Source organism: Ceratotherium simum, chromosome 28 (assembly GCF_057802395.1).
Source record: "Ceratotherium simum simum isolate JZ-2026a chromosome 28, ASM5780239v1, whole genome shotgun sequence".
Lineage (NCBI taxonomy): Eukaryota > Metazoa > Chordata > Mammalia > Perissodactyla > Rhinocerotidae > Ceratotherium > Ceratotherium simum.
This window is the reverse complement of record NC_141927.1, coordinates 36,817,586-36,838,516: the sequence shown is the minus strand read 5'-3', so window position 1 is coordinate 36,838,516 and position 20,931 is coordinate 36,817,586. Positions and strand designations below refer to the sequence as shown.

The 20,931-nt window shown below is 34.8% G+C and overlaps 1 protein-coding gene across 1 annotated transcript in view; it reads left to right on the top strand.

Annotated features, from left to right (window-relative positions):
• The first annotated feature begins 2,021 nt into the window (after positions 1 to 2,021).
• The window catches only part of LOC101398993 (A disintegrin and metallopeptidase domain 3-like), a 123,793-nt gene continuing 104,883 nt past the window's right edge, over positions 2,022 to 20,931 (top strand). Inside the window, 3 exon segments of the mRNA XM_087418641.1 lie at positions 2,022 to 2,139; positions 9,512 to 9,567; positions 17,323 to 17,401. Coding sequence (XP_087274767.1) covers positions 2,029 to 2,139; positions 9,512 to 9,567; positions 17,323 to 17,401 — 246 coding nt within the window. The 5' untranslated portion in view covers positions 2,022 to 2,028.

Here is a 20,931-nt window from a genome sequence, read left to right as displayed (position 1 = left end):
CTTTGAACATCTCTCTAACACAGAGCTTTTCATTTCTAGCTGTGCCATCTCTTCTACATATCCAGTCTTCTGTCAGTTTCTGATATGTTGGAAAAAGGGATGATGTCACACATGTTTTGATATCTGCCTAGCTCCAGGCTTGTAGTAAGCATGTAAAAAATAATTGTTGAATTAAATACAAATAATTTGAATGCCTGTAAGTCATGTCCATTAAAAAATGAGCAAATACAGTAATGAATTTAAATAATCATGCATTTTTAAATAATGAATTTAAATAATAAATATACTTTTCCCCTTTTAGCTACTTGACTGAATAACAGAGATTTTTAGTATAACCATGAACAACCTTTTAATATTTATCATGCCTTCAGTGACGTATATTAACCTTCAAAAATTTGATCAAGTTATAGACAATCAGGAAGACATTTTACTTTAAGAGCAACATAATTAATACTTAAATATCAAATTCTATCAATTTTCATATAATTTGGCAAAAACAGTAATAATAATTTTTAGGTATATGGAGATATTCAAATAAATTAAATGAATATGGTATACAACACACATCACAACAAAGCTAAAATCCTTGCAAAATTGAAATTGTGCAAGTCACCAACCTGCATTTAAGCCGTAAAATGAAAGCTCTTTCCAAGTTAATTTCATTGCCTCTCCATGTGTGAACTCCATACTGATGGGGAAAAAAAGTTTATATTTAACTTTTGATTTAGCCTCCTTAGCCACAGATTTTCCTAAGAAGCCAAATTATACACAATAGAATAAATAAAGCATGGGAAAATAAAGTTATTTTTACAGGATCATTTCATAGTTGTGATTCTTTTTTGGCCTGATACTTAAATCATAAATCCATACTGAGGGATTAAAACACATACATACATACACTTCATATTTAGCTTTTTATTTAATTTCTTTAACCAAAGAGTTTTCTAAGAAACAAACTTATTTACAATAGAAGAATTGGTTTAGATTTTTTTTAATATTTCTTTGTGTGTGTGCTTGTGTTTTTTCTGACCTGAAACTTAAAAGAGAAATCCTGTAGTAGATATAGTTAAAATAGGCAACTGTCTGCTACTAAACATATTGTGAATTTCTATTATTTTTCCTTGACTACAGTAATTCAGCCATGGTAGCAGAAAGCTATGACGTGGACTATTGATATTGCCAAGAAATTCACCAGCACATGGCTTATTTCCAGAGGAGAAAGTACACTTTATAACCGTTATGTTACCCCTGAACATGTTTAAAAAGTCAAATTTTTGGAAAATAAAGCCCACGTGGGCAGGAGGGCAGGCTGCAGCATGCCTCCGGTGTGCAGAGGGCCATGACTGGTCACACCTGGGGCTGCAACTGGGTGTCGGGTCCGCAGAGCTGGGGCCGAGCGGGGGCGAGCAGCGGCGCCCTCCACGCTGCACCGCCCTTTCTCTCCAGATGCCTCCCCGCGCGCGAGCAGCCAACCGCCATCGCTGTGGCCAGGCCAGCAGGCCACGCAATGCTGTCTCTCTTGCTGATCCTCTCAGGCCTGGGCCGGCTGACCTCCGCCGGCCAAAGTAAGTGAAGGACCCTGCTGCCAGGAGGGCCGCCTGTCCCAGTGCCCCTTGCCGTGGCGGGCGTCGCCCTCCTTGCTCCAAAACCCCAGGCCAGGCTGCGAGAGCCCAGCGTCCTGTCAGAGCCCGCCTAGTCTCAGGATCCTGCTGGGCCTGGTGGTTGCTCAGAGCAGGACTGGGACAGTTGTCCGTCACTTAACTGCCCCTGCACTTGCAGGAGAGGGCGCCCATCTCCCGGGTCCCGAGACCAGCCATCTTCACCTACTCAGGGCCGAGGTCAACAAGCCCCAAAGTGCCTCTGGAGGGTGGTAGGTAATACTGCCAGTTCTAGAGGAGCCTCTTTCTGGAATCATACAAAGTATGATTTTGTGGGGGGTGTGCGTGTGTTAGGGCTTGGAAGTTCCAAGAGTGGTGTGATATGAGAGTACAAGTGAATGAGGACTAAGGATGCTGCAGTGCACTGGGGATGCTCACACTTGTTTTCCTTACTGCAGATTCTGAAACACCACTTATACAAATTACAGTGCCACAGAAGATTGCGACCAACACCAATGATGGCGATGGTTCAGAAACGCATGTAATTAAGAAATCACTTTTTTTTTTAAATGAGTGTTTTATTTTTACTGGACTACATGACCCAAATCAATTCATGCATATCCCTTTGTGCAATTTTGTTCTAATTACTGTGTTAAAGAGCTGTTTTCTCTGAACCAGAGCAAGTGTTTTGATTTCTTTTTTAATTTCTTAAGTAATATATGAACATTATGAAACTCTTTTAAAGCACAGACTCGGGAAAAAATGCCCCAAATTTCAATCGCAGAAATGACGTATACAGTCTACTAGACTTTTTTCTAGAAAATATATACTTTTAAATATTTATTCTATGTGAGGTCATACTAATATTTACCTTGTAACATGATTTTAAAATGACAATATATAAAGAATATCTTCATGGGGCCAGCCCGGTGACAGTGGCGCAAGCGGTTAAGTGTGGCCGCTCTGCTGCGGTGGCCCCAGGGTTCCCCAGTTTGGATCCCGGGCGCTCACCCACGCACTGCTTGGCAAGCCATGCTGTGGCAGCGTCCCATATAAAGTGGAGGAAGATGGGCACATATGTTAGCCCAGGGCCAGTCTTCCTTAGCAAAAAGAGGAGGATTGGCAGATGTTAGCACAGGGCTGATCTTCCTCACACACACACAAAAAATAAAGAATATATTCATGCCTATATTTACATATATATGCATATATAAATCTTTGTAAAATCTTTGTATTTTAATCTGATTAAAATAATAAAGCATATACATTGTAAAATTAAATCCAGATAGCAGAGTTGTTAAGAAAGTGAATGTCCTTCCACCTAATTTTTAAAAAGTAGTAAATTTGAACTAAATGAAGTTTTAAAGACATGCACACACACACGCACATACATTTTAAATGATAATATATGGTTATAATTGGCCTTTTCATTTATTTATAAAGTTAGGAGTTACTTTTATAATAATAAATATAGCTCTATCATTATTTTTCACAACTGCCTATCTCATTATATGGATGTAGCATCATATAGTTTATCAAATTTTCAACATGTAGTTTCATAAGCCTTCTTGGATCATCTCAATAGGATCAACAGGCAAGCCATTTAAAAAAAATTCTGATAAATATTACAAAATGTCTACCTGAAAAGTCACATTATTTTTGACTCCCCTTAACCAAGAGTAATGATGAGTATCTTCTTGAGGCCTCTCCAGGCTTGGTCCAGTCTTCTCTTCTCGCCTCTGGTGAGCATTGTAATGAATGATTCACTTTTAACTGGTATTTTTTGATTAAGTATTAACAAGCTATGCCTTTATATATATTGTCTATTTAAATAATTTTTTGTTGTTAATTTCTTACTGATTTTGACTTCTCTTTTTATATGAATTAGCAGTTTTGGTTAGAACACTTGGTTTTCAAGAAGGAAGTATTGATGTAAAGACCCACAGGGATCTAATAGGAATCCAAGGACTGGAATGGCAGCAGCAAGGTCTGAGAGGAGTGTTGAATTGCCAACTGAAACACTGTTACACACTGAGGCAGCTTTATAGACTAAGTGGTCTGTCTGACTGTCTCACTTTATGGCACCAACAAAATCTAGTGATTGTATGTTTAAGAATACTGTTACAACAAAAACATAAATATCCAGAGAGGTTAAAATGTTTAGAAGAGTACAAGAAATACTGAGAAAATGCTAGCCAAAAGAAAACATGAGTATCCATGATAATAGGAGGAAAAAAACAACAGCATTTAGTACACACATACATATACATACACACACACACATGCACACAGATGTACATTATGAGGGATAAGCATCATTACTTAATAAAATATTCACTTCACTAGGAACACATAGCAATTCTAAATTTGTATGAATTTAGTAAAATGCCCTCAGCACATATAAAAACTGATGGCATTAGAGGAAGAAATTTTCAAATCCATTTTCATAGTGAGATCTTAAAACGTTTTTTCTCAAATGGTTGAAAAATCATAAAAATATTCATAAATATAAGGACAATTTAAACAGCAAAAATAAATATTTTATTTGATGTGTATGTGGAGAAGTGAACCCAATTTAGTGAATATATCGTTTTCCTCTTTCTTCTAATTGTTAGGATTCACTAGACTCTACAAGGAATCACACACGGAGCTTTTATTTAATGGCAAAGCATATGGTGCAGCAAGAGAAAGAGAATTCAGGGCAAATACTATCAGGAATCCAAGAAACATGCACAGTTAGCTCCCGGTGAACCCAGTCTCTGCGCTCCTGGAACATGCAGAGTCTCTGGCTTGAAATAACAAGACCTATGGGAGGACTTTTGGCTTTGGGAGAACTCTTTAGAAAGCTTTCAGTGATTCTTTAGGTAGCCAAACCAGCCTTGTCAAACTAGTTAGGGCCACACTAAAGCCAAGCTTGGCCAGGGGAGTTTTGAATCCTAGAAAGTACATTATAAATCTCACTGCTCTTGTCTTAGCTAAGAGTCAGCAACATCCAGATTTGTAGGCATCCCCAGAAATCAAGATAGAGCTTTTCTAATCCAGCTGTAATTTAGCTCTATCTCCATAGTAAATAATGCACATTCTTCTCTAGAATATATAGAACATTAACAAAATTGACCACAGCAGGGAAAAAAAATTAAAAATCAAGTATTGATAGTACAGAACTCATTATCTGGTAACAATTCAATTAAGTTAAAACTTAACAGAAAGACTGAAAAATGTATTTGGAAATGTAAAAATACACTTCTGGGGCCGGCTGGGTGGCATAGCGGTTAAGTTCACGAGCTCTGCTTTGGCGGCCAGGGGTTCACAGGTTCAGATCCTGGGCATGGACTTAGGCAGTGCTTGTCAAGCCATGCTGTGGAGGCGTCCCATATAAAGTAGAGGAAGGTGGGCACGGATGTTAGCTCAGGGCTAATCTTCCTCACACACACACACACACACACACACACAAAATAATAATAATAAAAATACACTTCTACGTGATTCATGGGTTGAATAAGAAACCATAAATCATAATAAGTATGGAATAATAAATAATGGACAAGAATGAAGAAATTGCAAACCAAAATTTGAATCAGGCTCTGAAAATGATATAGGGGCATAATTTATAACTACAAATACTCAACTAAGCAAACAAAAATGTCTGAAAATTAAATTAGAAAAATAATTATAATCTTAAAATTTGTAAAGATATTAATAAAATTAAGAAACAGAATTAATGAAAGAGAAAATTAAGCTAAAGTAGCCTGGATTCACAACATCAAAAGTTGATTTCTGAAAAGAGTATAAAACAGATATTTTGGTGAGATAAACTAAGGAAAATGAAAAGGAGAAAAAACATGTAATATTAGAAATGAGAAACACACAAAGAAGTAAATAAAAATGTGAAAGTGTGCTTATAAATTGTAATTTAAACAAAATAAATTCATAAAAATATAACAAATCTAACTTAAGATGAAATAAACAGCATTGATACTCCTACCCTATTAAGAAAGTGAAATATTGTTTAAATCCTCTGCCCCTCCCTCCAATTACAGGCTATACTGATTCTTAAAACGTGTATAATTACATCAAAACACACAAATCCAAAAATCTTATTGCCTATCTAAACTGCTGAGTACCCTCACGCAAATCAGGCTCCTCAGAAAGTCCCCTTGTGCCTTTTTTAGATATAACCACCAACTTCACTATTTTGTTGTCTTGAACTTCACATGAAAGGGATCATTGAGTAGTACTTTTATTGTGTGTGGCTTCTTGCATTCAACATACTGTTTTTGAGATTCATCCATGTAGATTAATATATGAATTAGCTCATAAATTTTATGGTTGTATAGTGTGCTAAAAACTGAGTTACTAATCTCTTAGTGGACATTGTTTCCAGTTTATAACCGTTATGAATAAATCTTCTATGAAGAAGCAAGTGTTTTGTTGATAGATGCTTTCATGTACATATCTTGAGCAGTGAAATGCTGCCGTATAAAGTACACATTTAAATTTACAGAAATCTGGTAAATAGTTTACTAAAACGGTTATACTATTTTCCATGTCCGCTAGCAGTATATGGGAGTTTCAGCTGTTCCATATAGTCACTAACACTTGGCATTCTCAATCTTTTGTTGTTGTTGTTTGCAGGTTTGTTAATTTTATTCCTTTTTCTCTATCCTTTTTGGTTTATTTGGTATCCCATGATGCATATCGATGATGAGTGACTTGTAGAATGTTGATGGGCCAATTGGATATGAAGGACAAATATCATTCTTCAGTCTAGGGATTGTCTTTCAACTTGCGTAATGGTGTCTTTAGGTGAACAACAGTTTTTAATTTTGATAGTGTCAAATTAATCAAATATTTATTTTGTGGCTTTTCTTTTTATCTTTTACTTAAGAATTATTTGCCACCGCAAGGCCATGGAAATATTCTCCTGTATTTTCTTCCAGAAACTTCATAATTTTAGTTTTGGTATTTATGTCTGTGTTCATTTCTAAAATTTTTTATGATGTGAGGTAGGGGGTCAAGGGTCTTTTTTTTCCATATGAGTATCTATTGACTTAAGTCCATTTATTTAAAATACCATCCTTTTCCCATTAATTTAAATAGGCACCTCCATTGGAAAAAAAGTTATTTTTTGTGGATTTATTCTAGACTCAATTCCTTCCAGGTTATATAATTGTTTTTACATAAATGGCACGCTATCTTAATTACTATAGCTTTATAGTAAGTCTTAAAATTTCATACTTAAAGTCTCTCTGCTTTTGCTTTTCTTCAGAATTATTTTGTCCATTATAGGTCATTTGCATTTATATAAAAATTGAACATTATACTGCCAAATTTTACTAATAAGCTATTGGATAACATTCAATCTACAAGTCAATTTTGATTGAAATGAAATCTTAAGAACGTTGAGATTTCTAATTCATGAAATTGGTATATTTGTACCATTACTTAGGTGTGATTCAATTTTTCTCTGCCATGTTCTGTAGTTTTTATGTAGAGGCCCTCCATATCTTTTTATGTTTTCTGATGCTTTGGTAAATTCTATTTATACAGTTTACTTTTCCAGTTGTTTATCTCTCATTTTATAGAAATAAAACAGATTTTTGTGTATTTAACTGTATATATCAATTTTGCAAATAATAAATCACTATCATTAATAATAGTTTTCTGCTGTTTCCTTTGGCTTTTCTATGTACTGCATTTGTATTATTTGCAGATAAGGACAGTTTTGTTTCTTTTTTCCAATATTTATGCTTTTTTTGGTACAGTCTAGGAATCCCACATGATGTTGAATAGGAAGTAATAGTTCAGCTAGTTGATTCATGTTTGTTTTGTTTTTACTGTAGGAAGAAACTCAATATTTCAAAAATAAGTATGCTGTTGGCTGTAGGTTTCATAAATAACCGTTATCAGTTTATGGAAGTTTCTTATATTTTTAGACAGATATCTATATCTATATATCTGCAGATCTATCTATCTGGAGATCTATCACTCTGCAGATATATATATGTATGTATGTCTGTGTGTGTATGTATATATACATTTCTTGTCAGTGTAGTGAATCAGCCTTTTATTCTTGGGATAAAGCCCATTTTGTCATGATATATTTTATTTTGGTTGGATTTAATTTGCTAATATTTTGTTTAGGGCTTTGAAATTATGATCATCAGAAGTATTTTACTTCCTTGGAATACAGTTGTCTTGTTGCAATATCTGGATTATGCTGCCTTATAAAATTAGTGGGGAAGTGTTCTAACTTTATATAGTTCATGAATTTCTATAAGGTTAGTATTTTTTCCTTATTCAAATGTTTAGTACAATTCACCATTGAAAACCTCTCGACCTAGATATTCCTTTGTGAGAATATTTTTAATTACAAATTCAAATTCTTGATATAGTTGAGTTTAAATCTATCAACTTTTCATTATCTCTGTATGAACTTTGTTTCTGTTACATTTTTTAGTTCTTTCCATGTTTTCTTTTTAATTAATCCAATCTATCTTGTAAATTGGATTTTAACTATTTTTCAATTAAAGAGCCTGTTTCCGGGCCGGCCCCGTGGCTTGGTGGTTAAGTGAGCGCGCTCCACTGCTGGCGACCTGGGTTCGGATCCCGGGCTCGCACCGACGCGCTGCTTCTCCGGCCATGCTGAGGCCGCGTCCCACATACAGCAACTAGAAGGATGTGCAGCTATGACACACAACTATCTACTGGGGCTTTGGGGGGAAAAAATAAATAAATAAAATCTATAAAAAAAAAAAAAAAAAAAAAAAAAAAAGAGCCTGTTTCCTATTAGTGGGGAGTGGATAATGGTGTTTAGAACCCAATCACTGTATGCTAGGTGTGCTAATTCCTACTGGGATGTCACCACTTATATATTGTTCAGTGGCCCAAGCTAGAAAATGTGTGTGCACACACATAAACACAGATGTAGGGTGTGTGAGCACACATGTGTGCATGTGTATAAATCTGTGGGTGTATTTGTATTAAAACCATAAATTTATATTGATATACCCAATTCCAATCTAAAACTACAGGAAAAGAAAAAAAAAACTGGGAAAGAACAGATAGGATATGGCAAAACAAACAGCAAGAGAGTAGGCTATACTCTAATGAATTTTGTTAAAAGTAATTGGCGTAAATTTTGCAAATGAAGTTAGAGATTGTCAGATTGGGTGGAAAAATTGAAGGCTATCTGCAAGAAATGTCCTTTAAATAAAATACATGAATGGATTAAAATGAAAGACATGAATAGATTAAAATAAAGGAATGAAAAGTTCTTTTTTTTCTTTTTTTGTGAGGAAGATCAGCCCTGAGCTAACATCTGTTGCCAATCCTTTTCTTTTTGCTGAGGAAGATGGGCCCTGCGCTAACATCCGTGCCCATCTTCCTCTACTTTACATGGGACGCCGCCACAGCATGGATTGACAAGCGGTGCGTCAGTGCATGCCCAGGATCCGAACTGGCAAACCCCTTGGTGATACTTCCTTTAATCTTAAAAGGGACTTCTGTTGTATTATTTAAGTTTCGATTTATTTGTGCTAGAAACTGCAAAGTAGAAAAAGATAATACATAAAATTCAAGTTTCTTCAGAGATTACTAGCATTTCTAAATGTAACCATTTTAAAATATAATTTGATTATGATACTTAATAAATGCTAATGACTGATGCTTTTAGTTTTGAAGTTGATTTATAGTCCTTGATTTTATTTAAATTTGACTATGATTAATTCTGTCATACATTCCTACATTGAAGAAAGACAGCAATATACTTATATATGTGTATATAGTCTTGAGACATGCATGATACAATCCGTTTATACGAAAGAGTACATACATTTTAAAAATTATGGCCATCGACTTTTAAGAGTTTGGAATTTCTAATAATTACTTTCTTTCTGAATACTTTGCTGTAGGTCACTTATGCCATCAAAATTGACGGGAAAACATACACTTTCCATCTCGAGAAACAGTAAGTGGCCATTCTTCTTTTCATGCAGTTGTTTTTAGTTTCATAATTTTTACAATCACTACACTAAATTAAGCCTAAACAAAAGCATGAATATTGTATTTATTCACCGTGTTATATCTACTTTGTGATTCCTGTCAGACTAGAATTTCAAGTATTCATCTTGAGATTTTAAATGTAATATTCCAGCCAAATTCTAATTTAATGATGTAAATATTAGTGTATATCAGATAAATGAAAATTACTCTATGTAACTCCTTAAAATATAACCACGTTTGCAACAATTAAGGGAACCATTTTATTTGTCCATGTTTAGTTTTATTTGTCTTCATGTCATTTTACATATTTATGTGATTTTAAGCATTTTACTTGATTATTACACCATAATTTTTTATCATTTTGCTATAACATATATTTTTACTCTCTTAAATTTTCTAGTTTTTGCTTTTGCTCTGTGAGGAAACCAATATCAATAACCTTGTGTATATATTTCCATAATTTTGTACTCTAAATTTCACCTTTCCCTTAAATAAAACAAAGAGAAACCTAGCAAAAAAGTTTGTTTTTATTCTAATGGAAATAGTGTTTTGCAACTGGCAGGACTTATTTGACAGTGGTGTTCATTTCTTGCTCTAATTATATATCTTAACTTATTCTTTAATAGATAACATTCCATAGTAAGTAATATTGATAGGCATTAAGGTTCTCTCCAGGGATTGTCACTATAGAGTCCCGCAATAAACATCCTTGTCTGTATATTCTTATGTAATAGAGATTTCGTTTTGTAGGCTTGATATCAAGAAACAGGTTTCTGGATCAAGAAGTGTGAATAATAATAGTGAAGATAATAATAATAACACAAACAACAAAAGTAACTGACTTTTATTGAACACATAGCATTGGCCAGGCATATTTCTAAGCAATTTGCACGTAGTAACTGATTTAATTTTCACAACCGCCTCTAAGGTAGGCATTCTTCATTATCTCCAGTTTACAGTGTGTTAAGATTTTGGGCAATATTGCCAGTTATATTCTGAAAAGACAGTAGCAATTTAGATTTCCAAAAGCATGCATGATGTGTTAAAATATTATATTTCATCTTAACGTCAGTTCATACTTCCTTAATTTCTCTAAACATTCATCAGCTATTTGTATTTTCCTGTATGAGGCTTGCCTATTCATATAGTTTTCCCGTTATCTATTATTATTATTTTAATATACTTTCCTTTTCAGAGCAGTTTTAGATTCACAGCAAAATTGAGTGGAAGATGCAGAGATTTCCCGTATGCTTCCTGTCCCCACACGTGCACAGCCTCCCTGCTTCTCAACATCCCCCACCAGAGTGATATATTTGTTATAATTGATGCTCCTACATTGACACATAATTATTACCCAAAGTCCCTGGTTTATAGTAGCCCAATATTTTTTATATTGGATTTTTTCTTTAGAATGATTAAAAATAAAAAAGGAAATTTCTGAAAATAGTATAAATTACGTTCTTATTGTGAATGACATACATGTAAGCATTTTGCCTACATATATTTTTTTATAGAAGCGTACATGGCAGGTAATAATGAAATCTGTTACTCCCATGTGCAGACCTATTCAATTCTCTCACTCTCCAGTGCTAATCACAATTATGATATTGACACATATTCTTCTGTCATATTTTTCTCTTCATTCATCCATATTCCTAGAGATCAATAAAAATCATACTGTTTGAGCATTACTTTAAATAGACATAAATGACACAGTATTGTAAATTCCATTATACATTTGTTTATCTTAATGTGGTGGACCACAAAAGTGACCCCAACCTTTCCCTTTCCCTGTATCTTCACTCTGCCATATAACTTTGAATTCCTATCATCAAGAGTGGAGTGTATACATCTGCTCCAACCTCCCCACTCCCCAGCCATTGGGTCTCAGTTTATCTATGCAAGGCCAACTTCATGGGTGTGTGGTTCTGCAGGGCCCCACGGTTAGAAGGGCCCTGTACTTGGTTTAATGCTCTATGGACAGTACCACATACTAAAGCATAATATTTCTGAACAACAGGCTTCACATTTTCATTTTACCTTGGGCCCTGCAAATTACATAGCTATGTGACCTCTGTGGCTATATGATTTACTTTGACCAAAGAGATATTAGCTGACTTGATTCAAACAGAGGCCTGAAAAAGCTCTCATGCTTTTCTGTTTTCCATCTTGTTTGTCTGCCATCCCCATGAGAATATGCTTGGGCTAGCTTGATGGAAGATAGAGACACATGGAGCACAGCCAGGTGCCCTGATCATCCCTAGAGCAGCCAACATTCAACTGAATGCTGGACCATTGAGTGAGCCTGGCCCCAATTAGCAGAACTACCATGGCTATCCAAACAAGACCCAGAAATGTGAGCAGTAGATACTTATTATTTTATTGTATTTGGTTGTGGTTTTGTGGTTGTTTCTCATGCAACATTTTGCATAATATAGTTTAAAATGCATTCATATTGATGTGTGCAAAATGAGTTCATTAATGTTAAACGCATATTTAGCTGTCAAAGGAATATATCTCATTTATCCACCCATATTTATAGCAAGAAAAGCTGTTTTGTGCATCTCCTTGGTCACGACTTTCTGGGCACCAGTAAATTGATGGGCTATAAATAAGAAAATTCTCAAGTGTGCTATGTACTGCCAGTTTGTTTCTTCAAAGAGTTTATACCAATTTTCACTCACATCAACAACTCAAAGATGTTTCTGTTCTCTACATTCTTGACAAAATGAGTATCTTCAGTCACTTATTTTTGTTAATTAATGGATAAGAAATGCTATTTTCTTGTTGTTTTAATATGCACTTCACTTGTTAATAACATGTAGTGTCTTTTCAAATGTTTACTGACCTTTCAATTGTTTTCTAATTGAATTGCCTCTCCTTAGCTTTTATTTTTTCTTTCAGGTTTTTATTTTCATCTATTTGTTTTGAGTTATTTATTTTAATCTATGGCTTATCTTTCTGTTTTTATTTCTTTTTCTTTTTCAATTTGTGGGAGTTTTTGTTTACCGTACATATTAACCCTTAATCTGTTCTATGTGTTGCAAATATGCCATCCAGCCTATTGATCATCTTCTTCCTTTGTTAGTGGGATTTATTGTTATAAAAATTAAATTTTTATGTAATCGTTATCTTCATATTTTCTTTTATAGGTTCTCAGGTTCCTTTCTTGTGTCTCAGATTCTGAATTTATTTCATAATATTCCTATAGTATTTTTTAAAATTATTTTTACATTTAAGATGTAAATTCAATGCTTTCAGTTTCTTTACTTAACAACTATATTGCATTTTGCAAGTTTTATCACTGCTTCCTTTTTATTTTATTGCAATTTTATGCTGACTCAGGTATTGTTTAGTTAGAACACTCAGATTATTTTCTTTGGATAGAATATGCAGATGGCATGCTTTCTGAATCTGTGCATATCTGAAAATGTCCTTTTTGTTCTTATAGTTGAATAACATCTTGGCAATGTATATAATTTGTGAGTCATATTCCTTTACTATAAATTTTTATAATTTGATATAGTCCTTCTTAATTGAATTTTCCAGTACATTTTGTGTGTGTGTGCAAGTGTGTGGTGTTACACTAATCCTCCCTGATATATCAAAAGTCCTTTAATTTTTCATTTTAGTATTAAATTCCTACACATTTTTTAATTCTATGGGAAATCTATGATTTCATCCTTATGGTTCTGCCCTTTATATCATAGTTTTTCTATAACTATTTCCAAATCTTTATTTTTCTGTATATTTTACCAGTATTTTTTCTCTTTATTGCCTAGGCCTCTAATTTTGTTCTCAGTAACCAAATTGTCTTTGACACATTTATTGAATTATTTAATTTTAACTGTCATGTGTTTTAGTTTGAGTGTCCTTTTGTTCTTGATCTCCTTATTAACTTTTCTTAAAATTATGATTATTTTCTTCAATCAGTGCTACTTCATTAGGATCTAACTTTTAAGTTTGCCTTCTGCCTTTTTATTGTTCATTTTTTTTACATGGGATGTTGTTTTTCTTTGAATGGTGATTCATATTTTTATTATTTCACTGATTAAGCCAGACTGTTTCAGTGTTTTGTATAGAAGCAGATAGTATACTTTTGAGGTCCCAGGGAAAATAAACTTGCAAACTAAAGTTTTATCCTTTTTATTATGCTTGTCAGATATCTATTAAGTTTTTTAAGTCTAATTTCTTTTTCCTGGGAACTGCTTCCAGATTCCTATTTCCACCACTTCCATTTAACATGCTTACAGTTATTAAAATGTGTCTCTGCCCTTGTGCTAGAATTTAGGTTCCAGGCACTTGCACCTAAACTAACCCAGGCCATTCAGAGTTTTTCCTTGAATATATGTGGAATATAAACTGATAAATATCAGTTTTTCTCTGGGAAGCTCTCTAGTTTTCTTATTTGAATTGAGGAAAAGGAAAAGTTGTCAGGAATGAGAGAAAATGAAGCATACCTCAGAGATGTTGTGGGTTCAGTTCTAGACCTCTGCAATAAAGCATATATCTCAATAAAGTGAGTCACGCAAATTTTTTGGTTTCCCAAAGCATATAAAAGTTATATTTACACTATACTATAGTTTATTAAGTGTGAAATAGCATCATATCTAAAAAAGAAAACAATGTACATACATTAATTAAAAAGTACTTGAAGCTAAAAAATGCTAACCATCATCTGAACCTTCAGTGAGTCATAATCTTTTTGTTGGTCGAGGGTCTTGCCTTGATGTTGATGGCTGCTGACTGATCAGGGTGGTGGTTGCTAAGGTTTGGATGGCTGTGACAGTTTCTTAAAATCAGACAACAGTGAAGTTTGACACATCAATTGACTCTTCCTTTCATGAATGATTTCTCTGTAGCATGTGATGCTGTTGATAGCATTTTACCTACAGTAGAACTTCTTTCAAAAATGGAGCCAATCTTTTCAAACCCTGCCAGTGCTTTATCAACTAATTTTTGTAATATTCTACATCCTTTGTTGTCATTTCGACAGTCTTCACAGCATCTTCACCAGAAGTAGATTCCATCTCAAGAGACGACTTTCTTTGTTCACCCATAAGAAGCAACTCCTCATTCATTAGAGTTATATCATGAGATTGCAGCAGTTCAGTCACATCTTCAGGCTTCACTTCTAGTTCTAGTTCTCTTGCTGTTACCACTGCATCTGCGGTTACTTCCTCCACTGAAGTCTTGAACCCCTTAATGTTATCCATGAGGATTGGAATCAACTTCTTCCAAACTCCTGTTATTGCTGATATTTTGACCTCTTCCCATGAATCATGAAGGTTCTTAATGGCATCTAGAACGGAGAACCCATTTTGGAATGTTTTCAATTTACTTTGCCCAGATCCTTCAAAGGAATCACTATTTATGACAGCTATAGCGTTATTAAATGTATTTCTTAAATAATAAGACTTAAAAGTCAAAATTACTCCTTGATCCATGGGCTACAGAATGGATGTTGTGTTAGCAGGCATGAAAACAACATTTATCTTGTTGTACATCTCTGTCAGAGCTCTTGGGTGACCAGGTGCATTGTCAATAAGCAGTCATATTTTGAAAGGATTTTTTTCTTGAGCAGTAATTCTCAACAGTGGGCTTAAAATAGTCAGTAAACCATGTTGTAAACAGATGTACTGTCATCCAGGCTTTATTGTTATACTTATAGAGCACAGGCAGAGTAGATTTAGCATGATTCTTAAGGGCCCTTGTACTTCTAGAATGGTAAATGAGCATTGGCTTCAACTTAAAGTCCCCAGCTTCATTAGCCCCTAACAAGAGAGTCAGCCTGTTCTTTGAAGCTTTGAAACCAGACATTGACTTCTCCTCTCTAGCTATGAAAGTCCTAGATGATATCTTCTTTCAATATAAGGCTGCTTTGTCTGCATTGAAAATCTGTTGTTTAGTGTAGCCACCGTCATTAGTTATCTTAGCTAGATCTTCTGGATACCTTGCTGCAGCTTCTACATCAGTACTTGGTGCATCTTGCACTTTTATGTTATGGAGATGGCTTTGTTCCTTAAATCTCATGAACCAACCTCTGATAGCTTCAAACTTTTCTCGTGCAGCTTCCTCACCTCTCTCAGTCTTCATAGAATTGAAAAAAGTTAAGGCCTTATTCTGGGTTAGGCTTTGGCTTAAGGAAATGTTGTGGCTGGTTTGCTCCTCTATCCAGACCACTAAAACTTTCTCCATGTCAGCAATAAGGCTGTTTTGCTTTCTTATCATTGTTTGTTCACTGGAGTAGCACTTTTAATTTCCTTCAAGAACTTTTCCTTTGCATTCGTAACTTGGCTAACTGTTTGGCACAGGAGGCCTCGCTTTTGGCCTATCTTCTCTTTCAACATGCCTTCCTCACTAAGCTTAATCATTTCTAGCTTTTGATTTAAAGTGAGAGATATGCGAATATTCCTTTTACTTGAACACTTAGAAGCCACCGTAGGATTATTAATTGGCCTAATTTCAGTATTGTTGTGCCTCAGGGAATAGGGAGGCCCAAGGAGAGGGAGAGAGATGGGGGAATGGGCAGTCAGTGGAGCAGTCAGAACACACAAAACATTTATCAATTAAGTTCGTCATCTTATATGGGCGTGGTTTGTAGCACCCCAAAACAATTACAATAGTAACATCAAAGATCACTGATTACAGATCATCATAACAAATATAATAATAATGAAAAGTTTGAAACATTGAGACAACTAGCAAAATGTGACCCAGAGACACGAAGTGAGAAAATGCTGTTGCAAAAATGGCACTGATAGACTCACTGTCACAGACTGGCCACAAACCTTTAATTTGTAAAGAACACAATATCTGCAAAGCTCATTAAAGTGAAGCACAATAAAGTGAGGTATGCCTACAGTGGTGAAAGAAAGCACTCTGTGAATACTCTAGTTTCTTTTCGATTCTGGCTTTGAAATGCCTCTTGGTATTTAGAATCCTTAAGAAATCCCAGTCTCCCTACAATAAATAATGATGTTAGATTGTTCCATAATAATCGCTATCTTCCCTGTAAGAAGATTATACTTCTGTACCATGTTTATATCATGTTTATCTATAGAAATCATTTAGCTTATGAAATTTGAGCAAACACTAGTATCCCACTTCTAAACAAATGCTTTAAGAACCATTATGTGCTTCTACAATTTCTTTTCTCCTTCTGCTACAAGAAAGGCATGTTCCAGAGAGGGGCCATGCCTTTGCCTAGGTTCCAGAATGAAGGCAGTGTGGAGCTGAGCCTGCAATAAACTTGTGAAGAACATTCATTGTTGTGTTAAGGCACTGAGAATTTTGGAGTTGTTTTTATGGCAGCATAACTTTATGGAAACTAACAAAAAAAGCTTATATTTTTTGTTTTTTTATCAATTTATAGCTACTTATTAGCAAATATTAATGAACATATTTATGCCATGAGATTTATTGATCGTTGAATCTAAAAGAAAACTGTTGTGGGAATCTGGAAGCCCTGGTTTTTACTATACATAAATCTGTGTCATTACAGTGTTCATACTGGTATCTGGTTATACTGGTTGTTATTTTTTTTTATATACACAATATGCTGTCAAACAGCAAGCTAGGTAAAGGAGAAATCAGTCTGTTTAATTTTTGGATATTTGAGCTTGTAAAATTGAAAGTAAATTTTGTTTAATTTTATGATTCTGGAAGTTATTTTTATTAATGATATTACAATGAAGTGTCATTACTTTGGTTGAATTAGGTCATTTTTAGACCCTCATTTCATGGTGTATTCATACAACAAATCAGGAACATTGAATTCAGATTCTTCATTTATAAAGGTAAGATTCGTTTTATGCTGTATATATTTACATTTTTTATGTGGTTAAGGTGCCATTAGCGGGAAGAAAAAGAATGCTTTATATTCCACATAACTGTTGGACAAACAGATCATAAACACAAATGTAATGTGGCAATTACTATGAAAGCATATTGAATAGAACAACTACTTTTTAAATTTGAAACTCAGGAGTCACTTATCCAAAAAGGTCACTTAAACTATCTGGAAGTATTAGTAGGAGTTTGAGAAGAAAAAAACAGTGAAGGAGGAAAGAGACCCCAAACACACTGAGAAATTTTAATTGAGATATCATAGGACCTGAGGAGTGGAGGAAATGATAGAAATTTCTGTATAGATAGATCACAGGGAAAGTGAGAATGAAAAAGCATATTGAGTACAGAATCAGAATAGGTTCACATGTGAAACATAGGAATTTGAATTGTATCCCAAAATGCCGATAGAAGTCAGGAAATTTTTAAAAGTATGTGACAAAGTTATCGTTAGTCTGTAAGATACTTATTTTGCCAGAACAGAAGATTCGGAAGAGGCAAATGCAAGTGATTTGTCAGCTTCTAGCGCTATATTGCTTTCTTATCATTCATGTGTTCACTAGAGTAGCGCTTTTAATTTCCTTCAAGAACTTTAATTTGCATTCACAACTTGGCTAATTGTTTGGTGCAAGAGGCCAAGCTTTTGACATTATCTCAGCTTTCGACATGCAATTGAGAGATAATGAAATTAAAAATATGGTAACTAGTACAACATTTGTCTTTCTCACCATCTACAAGTAGAAAGCAGAAAAAAATGCATGAGGCATCTGTTTTCAGACATTTGACAATAGGTGCTCAGAAATTTTCTCTCTGAGAGAAAGAAGGCACAGAAGGTGAGTCTCACATTTAACTTGGCCCTCTGACAGGGGATAATGCCTTAACTAAAGCATAGGGAGGTGGACTATGATTTTTCAAGCAGAACTCTCAGTTTGGAGTTCAGAGCTGCTGAAGCAACTGGAACTTGCGTGACATGGGACCAGAGATGAAGAGGGCCTATCAGATGTATGTTTTGGGGGGAAGAGGGGAGTTGTCCTTATGTCCTTGACTAAGGATTAGGCTATGTATGTGCTGGGTAAGACTCTACTTGAAGGGTAGAGAGTAAAATGAAGATGATACTAAAGGTCAAACAATGTTCGGAGATGTTGGATATCCAGCAAAGGCAGAGTAGAGTGACCTTGCTAAAAGGCCAGGCATTCAGCTGAGACCAGAAAGGCTAATCCTTAGGAGGAAGGATCAATCTGCATTCTCCACCCCAAAGCCTAAAACCCAGCAACAAGATTTTTGCATCTCTATTCATGAACAATATTGGCTTGTAGTTTTCTTTTCTTCTGGACTGTTTGTGTGGCTTTTGTATCAGGGTAATGCTGACCTCATAAAATGAGTTTGGAAGTGTTCCTTCCTCTTCAATTTTTTGAAAGAGTGTGTAAAAGATTGCTCTTAAGGATTCATCCTTACAACTTTTGTAGAAGCCATTTGATTTGGAGCTTCTCTTTTTTGGGAGGTTTTTGGTTACTTATTCAGTCTCCATACTAGTTACAAGTCTTTTCAGATTTTCTATTTCTTCATGATTCAGTCTTGGTAGGATGTATGTTTCTAGAAATTTATCCATTTTCTATAGTATCCAGTTGTTGGCATAGAATTGTTCATAGTACTTGCTTTGATACTTTTTATTTCTGTGACATCAGTTGTAATTTCTCTGCTTTTATTTCTGATTTTATCTATTTGAATCTCCTCTCTTTTTCTTAGTCTAGCTAGAGGATTGACAATTTTGTTTATCTTTTCAAAAAACCAACTTTTATTTTCGTGATTTTTTTCTATGTTCTACTTTATTTCTGCTCTAATCTTTGTTATTGCCTTATTTTTGCTACTTTGGGCTTAGTTTGTTCTTCTTTTCCCAGCTCTTTGAGGTGTGAAGTTTGTTTACTAATTTTAATCATCTTCTTTTTCTTCTTTAATGTATGTTTACAGCTATAAACTTACTCTTAGCTCTTCTTTAACTGGATCTTGTAAGTTTTGGTATGTTGTGTTTTCTCTTTCATTTGTCTTGAGATATTTTGTAATTTCCCTTTTTTTTCTTTGATTCAATTGTTGATCAAGAGTTTGTTGCTTAATTTCCAAATATTTGTGTATTTTTCACTTATCCTTCTTCTATCTTTGTTCACCTAAATAAAGAGGTAAACTGAGGCAAACTCAAAAAGGTGAGTTTATTTGGGAATTGCCAAGGAATAGCAATTTGGAACGAGCAAACTGTAGCAAGCTACAGTGAGTCTGTTGAGGGCTTGGGATAGATTGTAGTTATGGGCAGGGAATGTAAATTGGGAAGATTTCAGCTAGAGTCAGTTAAAATAAAAAACAAATGGAGAGCAGCCTTGAAAACTTCTTGAGCAGACAAAATCAGTCCAGTCACACAAAAAATTTCAATTCGGCTCACTTTGTGAAACCAACCCAACCTGGGTCATCTCTCATTCATGCTTCTGGCAAAACTTCCCATGGTTCATATGAGACAATCTCTGATCAATGCCCCATCATCAAAGAAAATTCCAACACCATCAGTTTTCTGTAAATCAGGCATTTATGGGAAATCAGTCTCTTAGTCCTTAAGTTTTATTTTCCTGAGGACACATGCATGAGATCCTCCGTTTTCTATCCTCTGGTTCTATTTTAGATTGAAGTTCTTTCACATTTTCCCCTTTTGATCAAGGTCTTTCACAGAAAGCATCACTGATCAATTATGTCATTCAGGTGTTATTTGTTAGTCTTTTTATTTAATTATGCCCCATGGAGCTGAGGAGGGTTGTCCTTAGGCGTTTATTTTCCATGAAACTGAGGCGGTCCATCCTCAGGTGTTTTGTCCCACAGAGCTGAGGCTGACCATCCTCAGGTGTCCTGTCTCATGGAGGAGAAAAGTGATATGCAACTTCATTGGTCTCATTTGAACAAGAAGAGGATTGAAAAATGAAGGATTTTAGTTATGTCCCTCTAAGGTGGATGGTTTAGTTTACATACATTTGGGAAAAGATATTTTTATCAAGACAAAAGAAAAACAAAGTTAATAGTTTAACCAAATTATAAATTCATTTTTTGAGTTTTGGAGAGCAGCCAATTGAGAAAATTTCTAGATGTGGAGTTTTAAGCATCCTCAGATGGACTAACGGCATGCAGTGGCAATCTGATAGATTTTTCTGGTTTGTATTTTGAATGCTCTGGTGCTCTTTACACGGCTGAGCTGTTGTGGTGATTTCTCTGACGTTTATATCAAGTTGTCCAGCTTTAGCTTGTACAGTCTTGGGAAAAGAAAAATTTTAGTTTCGTAGTGATTCCAAGTAAAAAGAGTGGGAGAAAACTGGAAATGTTAGTTTGGAGAGTTCTAGCCATATACTGGAGGAAATTAGAAGAACTTAAGATCCAATCTAGTTTACAGGTAGAAAACAAACCTCAAAAACATTTAATAGTACTAGAATCTGATATCCATAAGGTTGTA